Source organism: Schistocerca serialis, chromosome 12 (genome assembly GCF_023864345.2).
Source record: "Schistocerca serialis cubense isolate TAMUIC-IGC-003099 chromosome 12, iqSchSeri2.2, whole genome shotgun sequence".
NCBI lineage: Eukaryota > Metazoa > Arthropoda > Insecta > Orthoptera > Acrididae > Schistocerca > Schistocerca serialis.
The window spans coordinates 131682963-131704340 of NC_064649.1; the positions used below are offsets into that span (position 1 = coordinate 131682963).

The 21378-nt window shown below is 41.5% G+C and overlaps 1 protein-coding gene across 1 annotated transcript in view; it reads right to left on the bottom strand.

Annotated features, from left to right (window-relative positions):
- Positions 1–21378, bottom strand: part of LOC126428424 (uncharacterized) — a 118223-nt gene that overhangs the window by 76308 nt on the left and 20537 nt on the right. The window contains exons 4-5 of the mRNA XM_050090351.1: positions 12047–12248; positions 137–444 (exon numbers count right to left, since the gene is read on the bottom strand). Coding sequence (XP_049946308.1) covers positions 137–231 — 95 coding nt within the window. The 5' untranslated portion in view covers positions 232–444; positions 12047–12248. The remainder of the gene's footprint in view (positions 1–136; positions 445–12046; positions 12249–21378) is intronic.

Consider the following 21378-nt stretch of genomic DNA (forward strand, 5'->3'; position numbering starts at 1 on the left):
AAGAAAAAAAATAGCTGCAATGACTTTTTTTCCAACCTACATAGATACACAGTTTGCCCAAGAAACAGAAATTAATATTTTTAACACCAGGTCACTCTGTTTTTAGTACCACCCTCTTAAATTTCCCAACACGCACCTCCTCGACTCCATGGACCACCGGACGCCCAGGTACTTGAGGTTGCGGCTCTTGGCCCTGAGGAAGTAGGCGAGGTCCTCAAAGTCGTAGTACATGTGGCCGAGGTCGATCTCGGACAGCTGCGGGCAGCCGTCGGCCAGCGGGCGCAGCAGGACGCGCCGGTCGGTCGCGGAATACTCCTCCAGCTGCAGTCAGTGCAGGTGCTGCAGCTGCGATAGCGCCTCCACGAACTTCGGGCTCTGCAGCAGGTGGTTCGAGATACGCAGCGTGTGGATCTTCGAGCACTTCTCCACCAGGCTCTTCATCACCTGCAAGTGGACACCCGTCTCGACACTGCAATGACGTACGGAGTGTTTGCTGCAAAACTAATGTGTCCACAATTTTTTTCCTCGCCCAGTTTTTGTTGAAAAATTGCGGGATTTGTCGTGGAGCATCGTGGAATGTTCCTGCTTCAGCCCCTTGTAGTCTCACAAATTCCAAGAGGTGGCAGTACTGTATGTAGGGTACAAAATGGTGTCTGTAATGGAGGTGCATTCCAAGCAGATGGAGTTTCATTTGGAAGAAACCCGGAGCATGGAAAAAAAGAATTCCTTTAGAATTCCAGGTGTGAGGAAGAATATGGTGTCAAGAAGTTCCTGATAAATTAATGGCAAGAGGGGGCAGCATAACACAATAATGACTTTTCTTTCCTCTCAGCTGAGCCACACGCTAGCCCCAAGCAGTAGTTTCACCACAGTTTTCGAATGGCAATAATTTATATGTAATTTTATTCATATACCTAATACACTTTGAAATATTAAGTATTTTAAAATTTGTGATTTATAAAACTAGTCAAAGTTCAGTTTCAATGCTAGGTTAAAAATGCAATCCAATCACGGGCTGGATCTGGCCTCCCTCACACTTTATAGCATCTCTATGTCGAGTTGTGTCTGGCAGCAGAAGGCACACGTGTTGATCAATGCAGTGTTGAATCAGTGCACAGTCACAGGAATCTCTGCACAGGTTGACTTAACACAGAGAGGTTAGGAGGTCAGACATGTCGTCGGTGATGTTCCTTTCGGGACAGTAAGTGGATCTCTGTGTTTCAAAACCTCTCTGCAAAGTAGAATTCCATTCACACTGTGGCAATGTTAAAAGGCAGAACCAACCACTGCTCTCGTACCACCCAGCTGCTTTTTACCTACCGATTCAAACAAAGCATTTATAAGGCACAAAGGGGTAAAAAACATTAGCTGCCAGTGGGTGTTGATTTATACAACTGGGGAGGTTGAAAATTTGTGTGGGACCGGAGTTCAAACCTGGATCTCCTGCTAACTTGGCACATGCACTGACCACTACGCCATCTGGACACACTGATAACCGCAACCACACCGACTACCCTAGCGCGCCTCCCATGAGACTGAAATTCTGAACTTTTAGCACACACTACTGATGTAGTGCGACATATCCGAAAGAACGGAGACCACATATAGAATTAATTAGGGCAATGACATTAAGTAAAAATGACACAACATTTGTTTTTCTTTAGTTTCCTAAGGTCCCTGGCTTATTTACAACTCTCTTTTAACATACAGATTTTTACAGAAGAATGTTGTTTTCTTTCAAGAAAAAAAAAAATGATTGGCAAACAGCAGAAAACCTGACTATTTGCAGAAACACATTGTTTATCTAATGAACAATTCCAGTCAAGTCAGTGTATGTAGAATGTAGGTAACTTATATGCTCTGTAACACCTACATTATTTAAGAAACTAAATAAGCTACCACAACTGTAGTTGAAGACAAGCTACATGGAGGTGATGATAAAACATCAAAAGCAGCAAAACTGTTTCCCAAGACAGAGGGAACAAATTCCACAACTGCTGTTACATCTGAGTCACAAATATCAAGAATCATTCACTTATGACATAAACGTAATTACATTTACAAAAATATTCATACATTAGAAAGTGGGGCGAAGTGTAAGAATGTGTGAATCATTAGACTACATACGAAATGTTGTGTCAAGGAATGTGCCTACCTTAATAAGAACATACAACAGAAATATATGCTTGTCGCGGATGAAATGAGTGTTTATATTCACTTGCTTTCAGCAAAATAAGCCACAGTTACACACATATTCAGAAGGTTTATTCATGAGTAAGTTGTAGCTTATGTCACTTAATCAGCGAGAGTCAGCTTTTTACATTTATTTCACAATAATTCATGTCTCTTGATAATTTAATTATACTTGGAATGCAAGAAGCTAATAACTATTTCATTAAGTAGAAAAATAATTAAAAACAAACATTAATGTTATGGCTGGCTTTCTTGCTGATAAGGACAACTAGGGTCATTCCAACTGTCAGACAGTAACACTTTTCACAGAGATGAGTGCTGCGAGTGCATATGTCAGATTGTGGTTAAAACTGTGTTGTTATTCCATCCTGTATTTTCCATTGTTTGATTTTGCTCTTAATTTTTTTCATGTTAGTGGATTTGCCATTTTCTGTCTGGTGTGCATCGACAACCAGTTATAGACATTTGCAACAAAGTATAAAATTCCATTCCGAACCCTTGCAGGGATGCATGGTCTACATCAGGGGAGATTAAGAGTTTTGGCTCAGGGGCCATACTGTGGAAGTGGAGATCAGCAAAGAACCATACCTTTTAAAATGATTTCATTCATTAGTTAACTATGCATTTCAAAAAAGACAAACTGTTATATAAACATTCTGGCTGTCTTAGTGGGGCATACCAAAATAATCAGCTGGCTCACACCTGGTCTATATGGAAAATGTCTTCGTTCCTAATACTGTGGCTGTAAATTGTTAATTTTACCCTAAATTATCTCTTGTTATTAAGCACAAATACAATTAGGGAATGTATATTGGTATGTAAATGTAAGAATCACTATGTGCCCTGAATGGCTTCTGCAAGACGTTCAGTTACCAGCTGTACACAATATCACTATTGGGCACTTCTATAGAACAAATAATTTTTCCACCTTAGCCCCAGAAGATTATGACTAGGACAGCATTCACTGAAAGTATGCAAAGTATACTAGCATTGCTATCTGTAGGAAAACACAATAAGAGCAATTTCTAAGTGCAAATCAAGCTAACTTATCCACATCGCAACACAAAAATGTGCTGACTGAAATTTCAATGTACTGACCCAGCCTACACTGTCATTAATCGACACATCATGTTCAAACTATGTACTGGCCTGGACCTCAGTAGCAGATTTCCTTAAGCTGTGAATATGACCTATCTGACAGCACACACAATACAATTGGAGTTCCCATCTGCTCCGATTTTTCTGGGACAGTCTCTAGTTTTTACAAAAAACTCTTTCAGTTAGCACTAAATGGTCTTTGGTTACCAGGAGAACTAGATTTTTGTCTTACAGTGTGAGGTGTGCCTTTTTTTTATTTTTCATGCTGAAGCTAATTATCTGACTTACGCAGGCTTGACATATTGCCTTAGGCAAATACAGTGACCACTTTGTAAACTAATCTTTTTCATATTAATTTTCAGCCTCTTGCCACACAGATAGTATCACAACCACTTTTGATTTCTTAGCAAGCCATCATCAGATAATTTGTTTAAAAAGTTACAAAAAGGTGACAGTAAATACTATGGAATTAAATTGCCAGCTCAAACCAAGCTCTGTATGCAATTACTCATACTTTAATCATGATGATGTCTGGTTTGTGGGGCACTCAACTGCACAGTTATCAGTGACGCTACAAACTCCTAATCTTTACACAGTCCAATCTCACCACACTGACGAATGACGATGAAATGATAAGGACAACACAAACACCCAGTCCTTGGGGAGAGAAAATCCCCAACCCAGCCGAGACTCGAACCCGGGACCCCGTGATCGAGAGGTAGCAATGCTAGCCACTAGACCACGAGCTGCAGACTCTTACTTTAATACATTACACCACTACTTGTCAAAATGTAACAGGCATTCTGGAAGTAATGAAACACTTTATTTCTGAAAGCAGGTTCATTTTATTCACGATTCCAACAGACCATACTATTCCCCACTCTTTTGGCTACAAAACCATATTTTTCAACATAATCTCCATTCAATGTGACAGCCTTACACCACCTTATTGGAGGGGCCTGTATGCCCACATGGTACCATTCTAGTGGTTGATGCTGAAGCCAACGTCTTGTTGCATCAACAACCTCCCCATAATCCACATCCTGCTTCTGGCAGAGTGCATCCTCCATTGGGTCAAACAAGTGGAAGCATGTGTGAGATCTTGGCTGTAGGGTGTATGAGAAAGAACAGTCCAATGAAGTAAGGTGCACTGCTCTGGCAATTCCAAGAAAATCGCAAGAGAAGTTTTTTGCGTCTTATGTGGCTTATGTATACATGTGTAGATGCTGGGCGTAAAGAGTTCATGGTGGTCAAGTGGTTAGTGCTCGAGCTCCCAAGACAAACGTGTATAAGGCAGTGGCTTAATTGATGCTGAAACATAATTTTTAATCTGTATCGTCGCTGGTCATATTATTTATTTAATTTATATGACATTTGAGAGGTAATACTAGAGGGAAACATTCCACATGGGAATATATATATAAAAAACAAAGATGCTGTAACTTACCAAATGAGAAAGCTTTGGTCTGTTGATAGACAGAATAAAAAACACACAAACACACACACAAATTTTAAGCTTTTGCAACCCAAGGTTGCTTCATCGGCAAAGAGGGAAAGACGAAAGGATGTGGGTTTTAAGGGAGAGGTTAAGGAGTCATTCGAATCCCGGGAATGGAAAGACTTACCTTCGGGGGAAAAAAGGACAGGTATACACTCGTGCGCGCATTATCTCTGCCGAGTGTCTTCCAGAGAAAAAAATCAATACTAAGTTTTGCCAAGAATAATTTTATTGTGCTTCGGGTCGTAGCTCACACACACACACACACACACACACACACACACACACACACACACACACACACATACAGACACAGGCAGACATATGTAAATGCATATTTACATATGTCTGCCTGTATCTGTATGTGTGCGGATGTGTGTGTGTGTGTGTGTGTGTGTGTGTGTGTGTGTGTGTGTGTGTGTGTGTGTGTGTGTCTTATACCTGTCCTTTTTCCCCCCTGAGGTAAGTCTTTCCGCTCCCGGGATTGGAATGACTCCTTACCCTCTCCCTTAAAACCCACATCCTTTCGTCTTTCCCTCTCCTTCCCTCTTTCCTGATGAAGCAACCGTAGGTTGCAAAAGCTTGAAATTTGTGTGTGTGTTTGTGTGTTTTGCACTGTTTCTATCTATCAGCACTTTCTCGTTTGGTAAGTCACAGCATATTTTTTAATATATTTTTCCCATGTGGAATGTTTCTTTCTATTATAATCAAAGTATTGACATGAAGAGTTAGTGAATTTAATTTTATTTGACTACTTACTATTTTTAACTAAATTTAATTATTAGAACAAACATATTTATAACTATTGGCAAGTAAACGAAGAAACACAGAGTTTTCCTGAAAATGTATGCCTGTCATGATTTGTGAAATCCTTTATACGAGCAATCTGCTAAGGTACCCAGACCTACTTCCCATCTCGACACTTCAAGCTGCAGACACAGAGGCAGGCATTTGGCAGTTAACCTGCGTAGTGGTGAGACGTTGCTAATGTAGCAGGAACGAATAGTGTAGATGCAAATTTTTTGAATGTCACAGAATTTACACTTGTACTACAAAAATGAAGTGACTCCCTGTTCATCAACTACTGCAGATAATGAATGTCACGATGATTCGAACCGTCTACTCGTCCACAACCTTCTTGCAAAGCACAAACCGTAACCACTTGACCACACTGACTTCTTACACCTGCCACCTTCCCGCAGATACATTAGTTACACAATAGACATGTAAACCTTCTTTCGCGTTTTTCTCGGAATTGCCAGAGTAGTGCATCTCCCTACTTGCACATTATGTTGTTTTAATGTCCTACTAAAGGTGAACAAAGTTTGAAGTAAATCTGTGATCCAATATCATGGCCTCCCACAATCTAAACAACTGCTACAATCAGTTCTTGCGAAAGCTATTTTTGTATTTTGTCTAAAACTTTGTAAAAATACATGACTTTTCCAGGATTCGAACATGTGACCTCCTCCTCTGCAGTTGGAAACGCTACCCATTGTGCCACAGAACACCTGCTAAATGCATTATCTCTGCCGAGTGTCTTCCAGAGAAAAAAATCAATACTAAGTTTTGCCAAGAATAATTTTATTGTGCTTTGGGTCGTAGCTCACGACCCATAGTCGATAATCCAGTTATAATATATGGACCCATTTGCAAATGTACTACAATTCCGTAGGTTTCAGCGAGCTTAATGTTGCAGGGAGCAGGGAAAAGAATGTCTGTTGTTGCACATATCACCACTCTAAATGGGTGGAGCATAAACGCATCAACTTTTGCAAGGTTTCCACCATCGGTGTTCACAAAATTCCTTTCTATTTTTATTTAAAAGTTGTAATTGCATTTTCCATCATTAAATAGCTGAACTGTTTGCAGAAAAGTACTAAACACATCACAACTTTGGCTAATGCTCATATAATGCATGCATAGCTTCATCTTCCTCCTAGACTGTGGCATCACCAGAGCATCAGCTAATAACAGAGCATTTTCTATCACATGACCAGATCTTAATATTTAATGAATTTTAACCTTTAATTGCATAAAAACAACAGATATTTTGTGAGAATATTGGCCATAAATGTTATTTAAATGTTACAATCAATCAGAATAACAATCCAAAAGGAAAATAGCCTAAATGATAAAGTTGGTGTATTTTTAACTGCAAATAAAAATTAAAAACAATCACAATATAAAATTCATTGTCTGATATTCCCTCCTCAAGCTAAAAACTATGCAAAATCAAACAATGGAAAGTCCAGGACAGAATAACAACACTATGTGAGGAGCAGATTGCTACTCACCACATAGGCGAGGTGTTGAGACACAGACAGGCCCCTGTCCACATCTATGTGATTAAAAACTAGTCAAAAAATTAAGTAACAACTGGTGTGATACGCTAGATGTACATTCAAAGTGGGTTAGATAACATCCCCCTATAGGCGTTACCTGCAAGTGGAAAACTGGTTATCAGCAGCCATAAACATGTACTAAACAGCCAGTAAGAAACAGCTGTTGAATGAAGCGACTATTACAGAAATATGAGCCACCAGAAAAAGGATTCCCAACAAAGGAAAAAGTGGGAAGATACAGAGAAGAGAGAGGTCAGAAAATACTAGAAGAAAGCTTTGTATGCAAACTGCTTTGTTTATTTAATAACTAAGCAGGACTTTTTTTTAAATATGTAAAAATTTCAAGTTCAAGTGTAGCCAAATGGCAAAAATTATGTTATCGCCTCAACTTATGGGATGCTTTCTTTCAGAACACTGAACAAATTTGTCTCATATCAGTTATGACGTGAATACAGTGAACACTGGCACCATGTTTTGTTCATATGAAAAATTAAGCTGTCAAGTCTCTGGTTTTAATACACTTACTTTATCATAAATTAATAGGTGTCATGGTACCATCAACAATGTGACATGTTCAAAATTTGGTGTTTAGCTGCCACAGCAGTAATTTTGTTTGCGTTTTTTAAGTCTTACATTATCATTTAATACCTAGTTGGTTCCAATACTTGTAGCTGTGATTTTGATAAGTGCTAATTCACAAAGATAACACTAAACTATTACAAAATTCGCTGTGGCCAAGCCTTTCTAGAGGCTTCAGTTCAGAACCGCGCTGCTGCTACAGTTGCAGGTTCGAATCCTGCCTCGGACATGCATGTGCGTGATGTCCTTAGGTTGGTTAGGTTTAAGAAGTTCTAAGTCTAGGGGACTGATGACCTCAAATGTGAAGTCCCATAGTGCTTAGAGCCATTTATTGCAATATTTCTCATTCAGAAACCATAGTGCAAGAATGTTAGCAGCACAGTTTGTGGAGCAAAGGTCTGCAATTGGCACCGAGGACAAACCAACATTCTAACTCACACAAAGTCAAACAAAGTGAAGTTCCTGCTGAAAATTAATTGTTGCGACTCAAAATCAGTAACCATCTGTCAGCATAAACAGTTACAGATGTGAAAAACAACTTTCACATTAAGTAGCTCCATTTGTACTGTGATGCGCAATCAGTGTTCCAGACACACTGATCGCACCTGCGATACATTTAATATGCTGTTTCACCACAAGTTTTCATGCTCTCAATTTCTAACAAAATCACTTACGTCTGAGCCATTTGCTACAAAACAACAAATTAAATAATTACTTAATTATTAATGATCAGTTTGCTTTTACTGATTATATTTTTTGTACTTCTGACATGACAATAAATAAATAAATAAATAAATTATTATATGCAGGATGTTTATCAATTATATTAGAACAAATAAGTCCTCGGTCACAAATATTAAGTCAAAATTGACCAGGTTTCGACGCGTCGTCTTCAGAACTAGATTTGGGTTGTTTTGAGGGAAGAGACCAAACTACGAGGTCATCGGTCTCATCGGATTAGGGAAGGAAGTCGGCCATGCCCTTTCAAAGGAACCATCCCGGCATTTGCCTGGAGCGATTTAGGGAAATCACGGAAAACCTAAATCAGGGTGGCCAGACGTGGGATTGAACTGTCGTCCTCCCAAATGCGAGTTCAGTGTGCTAATCACTGCGCCACCTCGCTCAGTTTCAGAATTAGACTAACTGTTCTAAAATATATTAGGTATATGACACATTAATAAAATTAAATTAAAGTTTGTACTGACTGGAAAAGATGCAGTACTTACAAGTCACATATTAAAAAAGATCTAAGCCGGAAAGGCGACGTCATGAATAGTTGTGAGATGGCGAGCCGCTAAGGGCTGCTCGTACATTGTACAATGTACGAGCAGCCCTTAGCGGCTCGCCATCTCACAACTATTCATGACGTCGCCTTTCCGCCTAAGATCTTTTTTAATATGTGACTTGTAAGTACTGCATCTTTTCCAGTCAGTACAAACTTTAATTTAATTTTATTAATGTATCATATACCTAATATGTTTTAGACCAGTTAGTTTAATTCTGAAGACGACGCTCATAGTAGCGTCGAAACCTGGTCAATTTTGACTTAATATTTGTGACCAAGGGCTTATTTGTTCTAATATAATTCTGACACGGTCACTGAACCTTAGTAGCTATGTTCAAAGTTTATCAATTAGTTAAACCAAGGTAACATTTCATTATGGGAAAGGTAAAATAACTTACAGAAATGTTTGATACAGCACTCAGTGCAGCATATCATCAAGTTTTATTTACAAATGTTCTATGTGGCTACCTTTTGTTACAAGACAAACGTCTCATCTGTAATCAGCTGCCTGCCAAATCCTATGAAGCAAGCCTTGATGTATGATGGCAACTGCTTGTGTTATCCTCTGTCACAGCTCACTGGTGTTTCCCAGATGTGGAGGAACAAACACTCTTGTTTTTAATCTAACCCCACACACACAGAAGACCACTGCCATTAAATCACGTTACTGTGGGGGCCAGCATATTGTTTCACCATGTCCAATCCAAGTCAGCACATTCCTATGGAGATACACGACGACAACTTCATGATTATAATTTGGTTGCACGCCATCTTGCTGGAAAATAAATTCTGTGTCCATACCCTGCTGTAGTTGAGACAATAGATGATGATCAAACATGTCCAGATACGATGCTTCAGTTACAGTTGACTCGGCAAAACAGAAATGATCGTAAATCTCGTTACAGGTTAGACCACAAAAAACATTTACCTTCGATGAATGCAATTTGATTACATGATGCAATTTCTGTTCACCACATATCCAACGAATATGTCGCTTCACTTTACAACAGGTATAGAAGGTGGTTTCATCACTGAAAATAATTTTATTAAGAAAATCATCTTCAGTTAGGTTCCTGTTAAATATTTCTGCACAAAACTGAACTATTTTTTCTTCATCACTTTCTCTTAAAGATTCTCACGTGACACACTGAAAGCTTTGGATCAAGGCAACCAGGTGGATGCAGCATTTCCTGAATTCCGAACAGCATTTGATTCAGTACCACACCTACATTTGTCAAAAGTTCGATCCTATGGGGTATCAAATGAAATTTGTGACTGGATTGAGGACTTTTTCGTAGGAAGAACACAGTATGTTATCTCAGATGGAGAGTCATTGTCAGATGTATAATTAACCGGGTGTGCCGCAGAGAAGTGTTGGGAATCTTGCTGTATGTTGTATATTAATGACCTTGCATACAATATTAATAGTAAAATCAGGGTTTCTGCAAACGATGCAGTTATCTGCAATGAAGTACTATCTGAAAGTAACTTCAAAAATATTGATTTCAGCATGGTGCAGATTGGGAACTTGCACTAAATGTTCAGGAATGCAAAATTTTCCACTTCACAAATCGAAAAAATGTAGTATCAATGAGTCACTGTTGGAATTGGCCAACTCGTACAAATACCTAGGTGTAACACTTTGTAACGATACGAAATGGAATGGTCACATAGGTTCAGTCATGGATAAACAGGTGGTAGACTTCACTTTATTGGTAGAATACTGGGGAAGAGCAATCAGTCTACAAAAGAAATTGCTCACAAATCTCTCGTGCAACCAGTTCTAGAATATTGATGAACTGTGTGGGATCTGTGCCACATAGGACTAACAGGGGATAGTGAACGTACACAGAGACTGGCAAGACGTATAGTCACAGGTTTGTTTAATCCATGAGTGAATGTCACAGAGATTATGAAGAAACTGAAATGGCAGACTCTTGAAGACAGACATAAAAATTATCCTGAGAAAATCTATTAATAAAGTTCCAAGAACTAGCTTTAAATGATTACTCTAGGGATATACTACAACCCCCTACGTATTGCTCACACAGGGATTGTGAGAATAAGATTAGAAAAATTACTGCACACACAGAGGCATTCAAACTATCATCTTTCCATGCCCCATGCATGAATGGAACAGAAGAAACCCCAGTAACTAGTAAAACGGGACGTATCCTCTGCCATGCACCTCACAGTGGTTTGCACAGTACACATGAGATGTAAATGTAGACATAGCAACAGTTCCAATTCATAGGGTTTGAAAGACAAGCTCTCCCGTAACACCTTCTCCACTGCAACTCTAAGCACATTCAATTCTAAGCAAGCACGTGTCACCGATTTACCCATACTATGAATGTAAAACTGCTGAACTTGTTCAACTGCTGTGTCAGAGGTTGCTGGCCGATCCTGACCCGGCATCCTGCGTGGAACAATTGTACTGATTAATAATAGTTTGTCTTTGAGGTGGTGGGTGGATTGTGTCCGAGCTGTAGCAGCAGATTTGGATTCATGAAACCATAAACAACACCATGCATGCTCTACGCCATTATGCGACTTTGTCATCACTGAATAATTCTTTCACACATGCCACCTAGGGTGAATGTTGGGAACTGAAAGTGTTAGGTGGCAATAGAACTTTAAGATATGCTGCGTTCAGTGCTCTATCAAACATTTCTGTGAGTTACTTACCCTTTTCACATTTAAGATTATTTTTATTTAATTAATTTATAAACATCCTGTACCTAAAAATATTGTAGTTCAAGAATTGCTTTTACTTGTATCCCATATAATGATCATCATTTCATGCATAAATAGTAATAATAGTAACAGAAATAGTAATAGTAGTATTAATCATCGTCGTCGTAGTAGTAGTAGTAGTAGTAGTAGTAGTAGTAGTAGTAGTAGTAACAACAATAATAAAGTTTTCCAGAGCTGCTTTTTGTTAACAAAATGTATTTCTTGATGGTATTGTAGTCAAATAGCTGTTACTTCCTGCATTGTACTTATTCTACACCAGAGTATGCGACATAGGTGACAAAGAAGACTTACCGAGTAACTCAGTTTCTGCGTGGCACCAATCTGCAGGTTGGTCAGCTGTCGGCAGTTGGTGTAGAGCGCGCGGAAGACGCTCGACTTGGCTCCCCGCTGGATGAGCACCGTACGCAGGTTGGGCGCGTTGTAGAGCGTCTGCACCGCCTCCCGGTCCGTTTTGTCGCCCCTTCGAGTGGCGGAGTGGCTGCAGCACCAGCTCCTGCGACAATGACACACTGCAGACTCCACTTCCACACTCAGCAGATTCGGTCAAACAGTTAGTAACTGAGTTTCCAAGTAGCATGTTATTAACATCACCTATGTGGATCACCTAAAACTCGCACTGAAAATATTGTGGAAACAAAGTGCTACTGCTGTGTGGTTTTCACACAACGTATTGGTAGTCTGGAGCTCACACTGTTACCCAAACAACAGATTGTAATAATACTTAGAGTATTTTTAATGCAAACATACACTTTTTTTTAATGGAGCAATGCCTATTAACATTAACCAACTAAAAGAAGGGTAAATTAGAATGTCAGTGGTGTTTGTCACAGGATTCTAGTGTGAGTCATCTACGAGATACTGTATTTTGAAAAGTTCCCACTCTGATACTTGTACAATGCCTGTGGTAGCACAAATTAAAGAACGACAAAGTGCATACATTAGTTATGTGGATTCTGACCAGTGACACGACTACTGACCATCACAGGTTGAGTTCAAAATGACTACCAGCAGTGCCAATATATGCTTTCAGTCTGGTATGGAACGACTGGTGCACACATGCTAGCATTTCAGCGGAGATATCCGAGCAGGCTGCAGTAATACTTCATTACGTATCATCGAGTGTAGTTGGTACGTCCTTCTAGACAGCTTCTTTCAGCTTTCCCCATAGAAAAAAGCCTATAGGCATCAAATACAGGGAACAGACCTGGAAAGGTACAGGCTCTCTGCATCCAATACAACAATTTGGAAACAATTTTTGAAGACATGCTGTAGTGCTTCATGCACTACCAGCTGGACAGCCAACATGTTGTACCATATGTTCCTCCTAGTCTGCAGAGGAACATCCTCTAGCCTATGTGGAAGATGCTCTGTTAAGAGGCTGCGATAGTTGTGCGCATCTAGTGTTCTGTCGAGGAAAAGCGGACCTATTAGCTGATGCTTCACTATCCCACTCCACAGTTTTACACTCCATGGGCACTAATTATCCACCTGACAAAATCAATGGGGATTGTCAACAGTCCAACAGCGCATGTTTTCACAGCTTACGTGGCCATGATTGGTAAATATTACTTCATCACTAAATAAGACACATGATACAGCCAGAGTATCCTCTCTTAATACCCATCTAGAGAAGTTAACACAGTTCTCATAATCATTTCCATGCAGCTCATGATGGAGAGACGTGATAGGGATGGGACCTGTATCGATTCAGAATGCGTATGACATTTGCCTGAGTCATGCCACTTCGTCGTGCGATCACACAGGAGTTAATGTGCCAATCAAGTGCAATAGTAGCAAGGACATTAATTTCCCCCTCTTCTGTCATTGCTTGTTTCCTTCTGTTACATTTCTGGGTGTACACTAACACTTTCACATGACAGGTTGAAGAGGTTGACAAATAATTGACAAGATGGTTGACATCTACTGGGATATCTTGTCGCATACACCATACAAGAATGAACTGCATTCCTCCTACACTCTTCATACACCATTAGCATGTCAGCTTTTTCTACATTGCTAAATCTCATTGTCCATTCGTGAGCTACTGCTTGGACTGTCACACATTGACTGACTAGCATATCGCAGTGCACTCTAAGAACACACAAGCACACTAAAACCAAACATAACAACATTGTACCTAGTTGTAAAATGTAAGCTTTCACCACCGGAAATTTCACAGTTCATAAAATTTTCCATGCTATTATGTTGTGGTCAAATGAATTTCACTTTAAAACCCGATGTTTTTTCCCCATCTGCAGAGGACATTCTCAAGGGGTTGTCACAGAAAACCTAAATCAGGTTGGCCAGACACAGGTTTGAACCATTGTCCTACCAAATGTGAGTCCAACATGCTAACCACTGTGTCGCCTCGCTCGGTCATTCTCAAAGGGTGTCATAACTTTGTTGAATGTCCGATTCACACTCTGGCTCACTACTGACTACAGCAAAATTCCGCTTCACCGAGCTTCCATGCAGTGGTGTGACATCACCTGTACTGAATATGTTAGTGCAAATGGCTGTTGTCGACTTCTGTAATCTGCTAATGCTATCATCCCACGGTGGAAGTCTGGTACAAATCTTCTTCAGCACCGGAATCCAAATGTCATTCAATTTCATGCCCTCCTCCTTCCTATTGGACTTCCTGGGGTATTTTGCAATCTCTATGGCCTTTCTGTATAGCCTTTCATGATATCTACTTGTGGCTGATAGTACTTGAGTCCTATCAGACTGAATGTGGTGGTCTCCTGGGTGCAAGGCATGTTCCGCAACAGCTGATCTGTCGTCTCCCCTGTTCTGCAATTGCCCTTGCGCACTTCGAGTCATTTTTTGACAGTTATTTTTGTAGTACACACGTACACCTCCCAACAACTACATGTAATCCTATAAATTCCGCTTTTTCCAGCAGTTGGTGAGAATCCTTGGCTGATTTTTGGTGATCTTGTATCCTCCGTGCAGGTGTGTAGATTAGTGCAATATTCCACTTTTTCATGATTTTTTCCTATGCCGTCACTCATGTCCTTAATGAATGGCAGGAAAACTTCTGATTTCACCGGCACTTGAGAATCATTATAATTTCTACATGGTGGTCTAAACATTCTTTTCACCTTAGTAAATGAGTAACCATTCTTGAGCAATGCACTGGTGAGATGTTTTAATTCTGCACCAAGCAGCTCTGGTTCGCATATTTTCCTTGCTCTATCCACCAATGTTTTATGATGCCTCACTTTTGTTGTGGGTGGTTGTTCAAATTCTGGTGTAGGCAACGTGTGGCCCAAGGTACCATCTTCTTTCTTGAAAACTAGTACATCAAGAATGTTTAATCTTCCACTTGCCGCCTCCACCTCGGTAAACTCAATCTTCGCACAGGTCCTGTTCAGATGTTTGTGAAAATGATCAAGTTCCTCCCTGCCATGCTGTGACAAAACAAACATATCATCCAAGTAATGGAACCAGATAATCGGTTTCTTCTTCGCAGTTTCCAGTGCCTGCTCCTCAATTTGTTTCATAAAAAAGTTTGCTATAACCAGATTACTTCACGATAACACACACCCCTGTACGGCACACGTCACAGTGCAGAAATTGCGTCAACTCGAGAATGAGGCACTTGAGCCCTCTCACTATAGTCCTGATCTCCCCCCATGCAATTATCACTGCCTTACCAAGGCCTTGAAGCATCAACAATTCCTGTCAGATGATGATGTGCAGCAGACAGTTACAGACTCCTTTACACAGCAGGACACAATGTTTTACCAAATGGGTATCTTCAACCTGGTGCTCAGCAAAATGATCATTTCAATGCTCTCAGAAGTTTTGTCTGATTGGTATACCAATTCTGGAGACTATATCGCATTCAAACACAAACTTTTTGGTTGCCCCTTACATGTTCATTTCACATTTCATAGCTACATTTATGGCCCTGATTAGAACAACTATTTTCCCACGGTGGAGCACATCTAGAATTAAGAATGCTCTATGTTAATAACATGTCTTGGCAAAGAGATGAAATGCCAGAAGAATCGAGGTGCACTAAAGTTATTTCACTGTTCAAAAACTGAGACAGAAGTAACACAACTAACTACAGCAGACTCACTCTTCTGAATGCTTCTTATCAAATCTACAGCAAAATAATTAATTAAAGGCTCCAAAATGTCTCTGATTCAATTTTATGTTTCCCTATACACCTGTACACCAAGGTTTACACAAAAATACCAAAATAAGAAAAAAATACTGGCAGAAAGCTGCAAAAAGAAGTGGAGATAAACCAGGGAGTATGGGGAGGTGTAGTATATCACCAAGACTGTTCAGTATCTACACTGACGACCTGTTCAGGGACCGGATGAAGAACAGAATACCTCAAGTTACGAGGGCAGTTCAATAAGTAATGCAACACATTTTTTTCTCGGCCAATTTTGGTTGAAAAAACCGGAAATTTCTTGTGGAATATTTTCAAACATTCCCGCTTCGTCTCGTATAGTTTCATTGACTTCCGACAGGTGGCAGCGCTGTACGGAGCTGTTAAAATGGCGTCTGTAACGGATGTGCGTTGCAAACAACGGGCAGTGATCGAGTTTCTTTTGGCGGAACACCAGGGCATCTCAGATATTCATAGGCGCTTGCAGAATGTCTACGGTGATCTGGCAGTGGACAAAAGCACGGTGAGTCGTTGGGCAAAGCGTGTGTCATCATCGCCGCAAGGTCAAGCAAGACTGTCTGATCTCCCGCGTGCGGGCCGGCCGTGCACAGCTGTGACTCCTGCAATGGCGGAGCGTGCGAACACACTCGTTCGAGATGATCGACGGACCACCATCAAACAACTCAGTGCTCAATTTGACATCTCTGTTGGTAGTGCTGTCACAATTGTTCACCAGTTGGGATATTCAAAGGTTTGTTCCCGCTGGGTCCCTCGTTGTCTAACCGAACACCATAAAGAGCAAAGGAGAACCATCTGTGCGGAATTGCTTGCTCGTCATGTGGCTGAGGGTGACAATTTCTTGTCCAAGATTGTTACAGGCGATGAAACATGGGTTCATCACTTCGAACCTGAAACAAAACGGCAATAAATGGAGTGGCGCCACACCCACTCCCCTACCAAGAAAAAGTTTAAAGCCATACCCTCAGCCGGTAAAGTCATGGTTACAGTCTTCTGGGACGCTGAAGGGGTTATTCTGTTCGATGTCCTTCCCCGTGGTCAAACGATCAACTGGGCAGTGTATTGTGCTACTCGTCAGAAACTGAAGAAACGACTTCAGCGTGTTCGTCGGCACAAAAATCTGAACGAACTTCTCCTTCTTCATGACAACGCAAGACCTCACACAAGTCTTCGCACCCGAGAGGAGCTCACAAAACTTCAGTGGACTGTTCTTCCTCATGCACCCTACAGCCCCGATCTCGCACCGTCGGATTTCCATATGTTTGGCCCAATGAAGGACGCAATCTGTGGGAGGCACTACGCGGATGATGAAGAAGTTATTGATGCAGTACGACGTTGGCTCCGACATCGACCAGTGGAATGGTACCGTGCAGGCATTCAGGCCCTCATTTCAAGGTGGCGTAAGGCCGTAGCATTGAATGGAGATTACGTTGAAAAATAGTGTTGTGTAGCTAAAAGATTGGGGAATAACCTGGTGTATTTCAATGCTGAATAAAACAACCCCTGTTTCAGAAAAAAAATGTGATGCATTACTTATTGAACTGCCGTCGTACAAGAACTGGGCCAGGCAAATTGCTACATACAATGCTTTTTGTCAATGACCAGGTAATGATACAGGACAGTGAAGACAATTACAAGTAGTGATACAGAGATTATACAATTACTATAGCGAGAATGATTTGTGGAACAATTAAGATACAATGCCATACAGGTTGTGCATAGCACTGAACACACTGACTGGACAATAGTAATACAGGTTACAGAATAGGCCAAGCACTCATTTGCGATCACTTAAATAATACTGTTTCTTTGGTTGCTCACCAGAGGTCGTCAGTGGCCAACTCGGGTGGCCTCTATAAGTGGGCCTCTGAACTGTATGGACGCGTCACCTCTGAAATCACAGACATCTTGAATGGAGCTACATCACTCATCCCTTCTACGGGGATGGGAAAACCACATACATACATAAAAACACCAGGCACAGAAAAATATATGGCACCAAAAAATACATAGTACAGAAAACTGCATGGTACAGAAAAAAAGCACTGGTACTGTGAAAGAGAAGCACTGATCTCACAAGACACTGAGATTACGAGTCACAGAAAATGCCGATGATGGCGCCGACACCCATTTCATTGCCCAGCGGTGGCAGCCGCTGCAGCACGAGGTGGGCAGGCACCAGTAAGTAGGGGCGAAAGTGATGAGGGGGCAGGCTGGTGCACCGTGTCCCGCCCCACTCCCCCCCTTTCGTGAGAGGCCGTAGGGTAGGTCCGCGGACGGCAGCTCAATAGCGATATCCTCGTCGAGGTCAGCAGTCTGTGCCAGACGCGTCAGTGAGGGTGACAGATATGATGGACAGCCAGGACCCAGCAAAGAGGGCAGCGACGGCTGCGGTATCAGGTGCAGTGACAGCAGTCGAGGAGTGGGGGAGGCAGGGACCCCAGGCAGCGACCCCTGCTGTGAGATACGAACAGGCATTGGCGGCAGCAAGAGTAGCACGGGAGGCGTCACGCCCTCCGGAACATATCCCACTGTGTGGGGCCACAGCTGGTCGAAGTGATCGGACATCTGCCCATCGGGAATGCGGACGACACACAGGTGCCGGCTCAGCGATGCCAGCGTACGGGGTGTCGGATGCACCGTGTGACGGAGGGTCCGTAGTTGGAAGCCATGTAGCAGCTCCACTGGGCTCTTGTCCCGCATCGGAGGGAAAAGGTATGAACTCAAAAAAAGAATGCCCTAAAGCAGCTTTAGGGGACCTGTCAAATATATACTTCAGCACCTGATTTTTAAATGTCCGAACCACGTGTTCAGCCTCACTATTGGATTGAGGGCGAAATGGGGGCGCTGTGAGATGGTGAAAAGCACTAGCCTGACAAAAAGATGCAAATTCTTAAGAAGCAAACTGGGAGCCACTATCGGTAAGCACGGCATGTCCCTCAACTGCAAAAATCTTAGACAGGGCAGAAATAGTGGCCGCCACGAATGTGGACGGAGAATGCGCCATACAGGTACATTGGTGTGCACTATGAAGAGTCAATACTAATTCAGGAATGGCCCGTCAAAATCAACATTTAGACACTCCCACAGGCACTACGGTGTCAGCCAAGTGGAAAAGGACGCCTGCAAGGCTGCCTGTTGCTGAACACAGTGAGTGCAAAAATGCCGCTTAATATATTCCCGTGTATACATGGCAGCTCCGTTATGCTCTGGGGCTCATTTACACGGGCACGCAGTGGCGTTTGTGCTCGGCATCACGATGGTTACATACCATGTACAACCCTTCATAACCACAATGTTTCCCGACGGCAGTGGCATTCTTCAGCAAGATAATCAGCCCTGTCTTAAAGCCAGAAGTGTGATAGAGGGGTTCGAGAATCACAATAGTGAGTTCCAATTGATTTGTCAGCCTCCTAACTCAGATATGGACCCGACTGAACACATCTGGGATATGACTGAACGTAGCATCAGAACTCATCATCCCCTCCCTGGAACTTATGGGAATTCTGTGACTTGCGTGTGATGATAGGGCACCAACTCCCTCCAGTGACTTACCAAAACCTCACTGTTTCTATATCGAGATGAGTCACCACTATTATCCGTGTGAAAGGTGGACATACTAGCTATTACGTAGGTGATCATAATGCTCTGGCTGATCAGTTTATCTATCACGGACTGTGCATTAATCGTGACACTGTGTGCTGTGTCAAAATGCACGGGTTATGTTCGCCCTTACTAGTGCTGAGCATCCTACACGATAACTCAATAACACCACCTGGGGCTTACTGTAAATATACGTGTACGATGTATTAAGAAAAAAAATATATGTTGTAGATGAGCCACAAACGTCTAAGAAAAAACAGGTAGTGAGCCCACGCGACTTCAGCGATGCAACAACTCGTCTTCGCTGGATCCGGAGATGCTGCCTGATTGACACGCAGCAGCCGGTCACTGTCTTAGAGAACTGACAGCAGCAACGAATAATTAATAAATTGTCAAAAGTTGACGTGGCGCTACGTGTTTGTTCATTTTAAATGGTTCCTATGGTATGACAAAGAGTTAGTTCCCATGTAGACCTCTTACCGACTAAGTGGATATATCGGTGTGCGTCTAGGTCAGATAGTAGAGCGACGTACTGCGTGGTGCAGTGAGGCACCGCAGCTGGCGGTTAAGGCTTGGGAGAGGGAAAGGAGTTTGGGCTGGTAACACCAGTATTTTAATTTGGGTACACATCACGGATGCAGCGTGGCTATTTAGTCTGTTAGGCCCCTGCTCATATATGTGGCGGTGACGGTTGTTTCCTCGCAAAGCTGAGTAACGGAATACACAGAGATTCTGTGGGATTTTCTGAATAGTGACTGGTGATACACCGGTTTTGGTGACTTTAGGTGCACGACCTATCAATTGATTGTCGTCTTGTGGACAGTTTCAGTCGTAAAGTTTGCTGTGGTAAATCCAGCATGAGCCTGGTTAGAGAGAGAAGTACATTTGTAGGTGCAGAGTTTTTGGGAACCGGTGGAACCGATCTCCTGTCCGTGTTGTACTATTAGTGGTTGCGGCTCGCCCCGAGGTAATTGGGTTGTTAGCCGTTTTGTTGAAGTGGTTTGGTTGTGGTTGGTGTGTGGGTGTCGAGAAGGGAAAGTCTGAAACACATATTCGCACTTGTTGTTCAAATACCACTATCTTACAGCAGACTTAGAATTGGCTCGTATAAATACAAACTGTTTCACTATATTGTGATAAGAGTGCACTAGTAGTTGAGTGGATAAGTGACGAGAAAATAAAGGAACCATTTTACAAGCAGCACACAGCTAAACAAAAAACAAGTGGCCGAGTTCAAGTAGGGAACTTAGGGGGCCACATACTGTCAACGCCTGAAGAGGTTCAGAATTGTTTTAAATTGTCACTTAAGGTTAGATTTAAAGTGTCGGTGGCACTTAGGGTTTTTGTTTAATTTTTTTATTACTGAATTTCCGTGTTGTGGGGTGTAGTCTTTGATGGCACTCACTCACTTATGTGAATGAAAGTGTGTTGAAATACCTAGAGAAAATAAATTCAAGTTACTTGGGTTAACATAAACCTTATGTGTATTTAATTAGTATCTGGTGTGTGTATGTATATTTTATGAGAAAAGAAAAGGTTGAATTCCACAGATCTTAATACCACATTGCAGGACACAAGTATACGCTGGTATTTGTAAGTTTCCCTAACCACGATAAACCTACAGAGGGTAGATATTCTACAAAGTTAAAACTATTTCATTGATGGAAAGTGTAAGTAAATGCAAGCAGAATTGAAGCTGTTGTAATTTATTATGGAAAGGCCAACAATTACACCAAGGGCAAAGATTAGTAAATCTGTGAAGTGCGTGACACCGTATTATTTACATAGCAATGCTGGGCTAAGTGGAAAAAGATTTAGTGGTAGCATAAACTATTTCAATTCTTATCGATGTTGCTGAAAGCATCTCAAT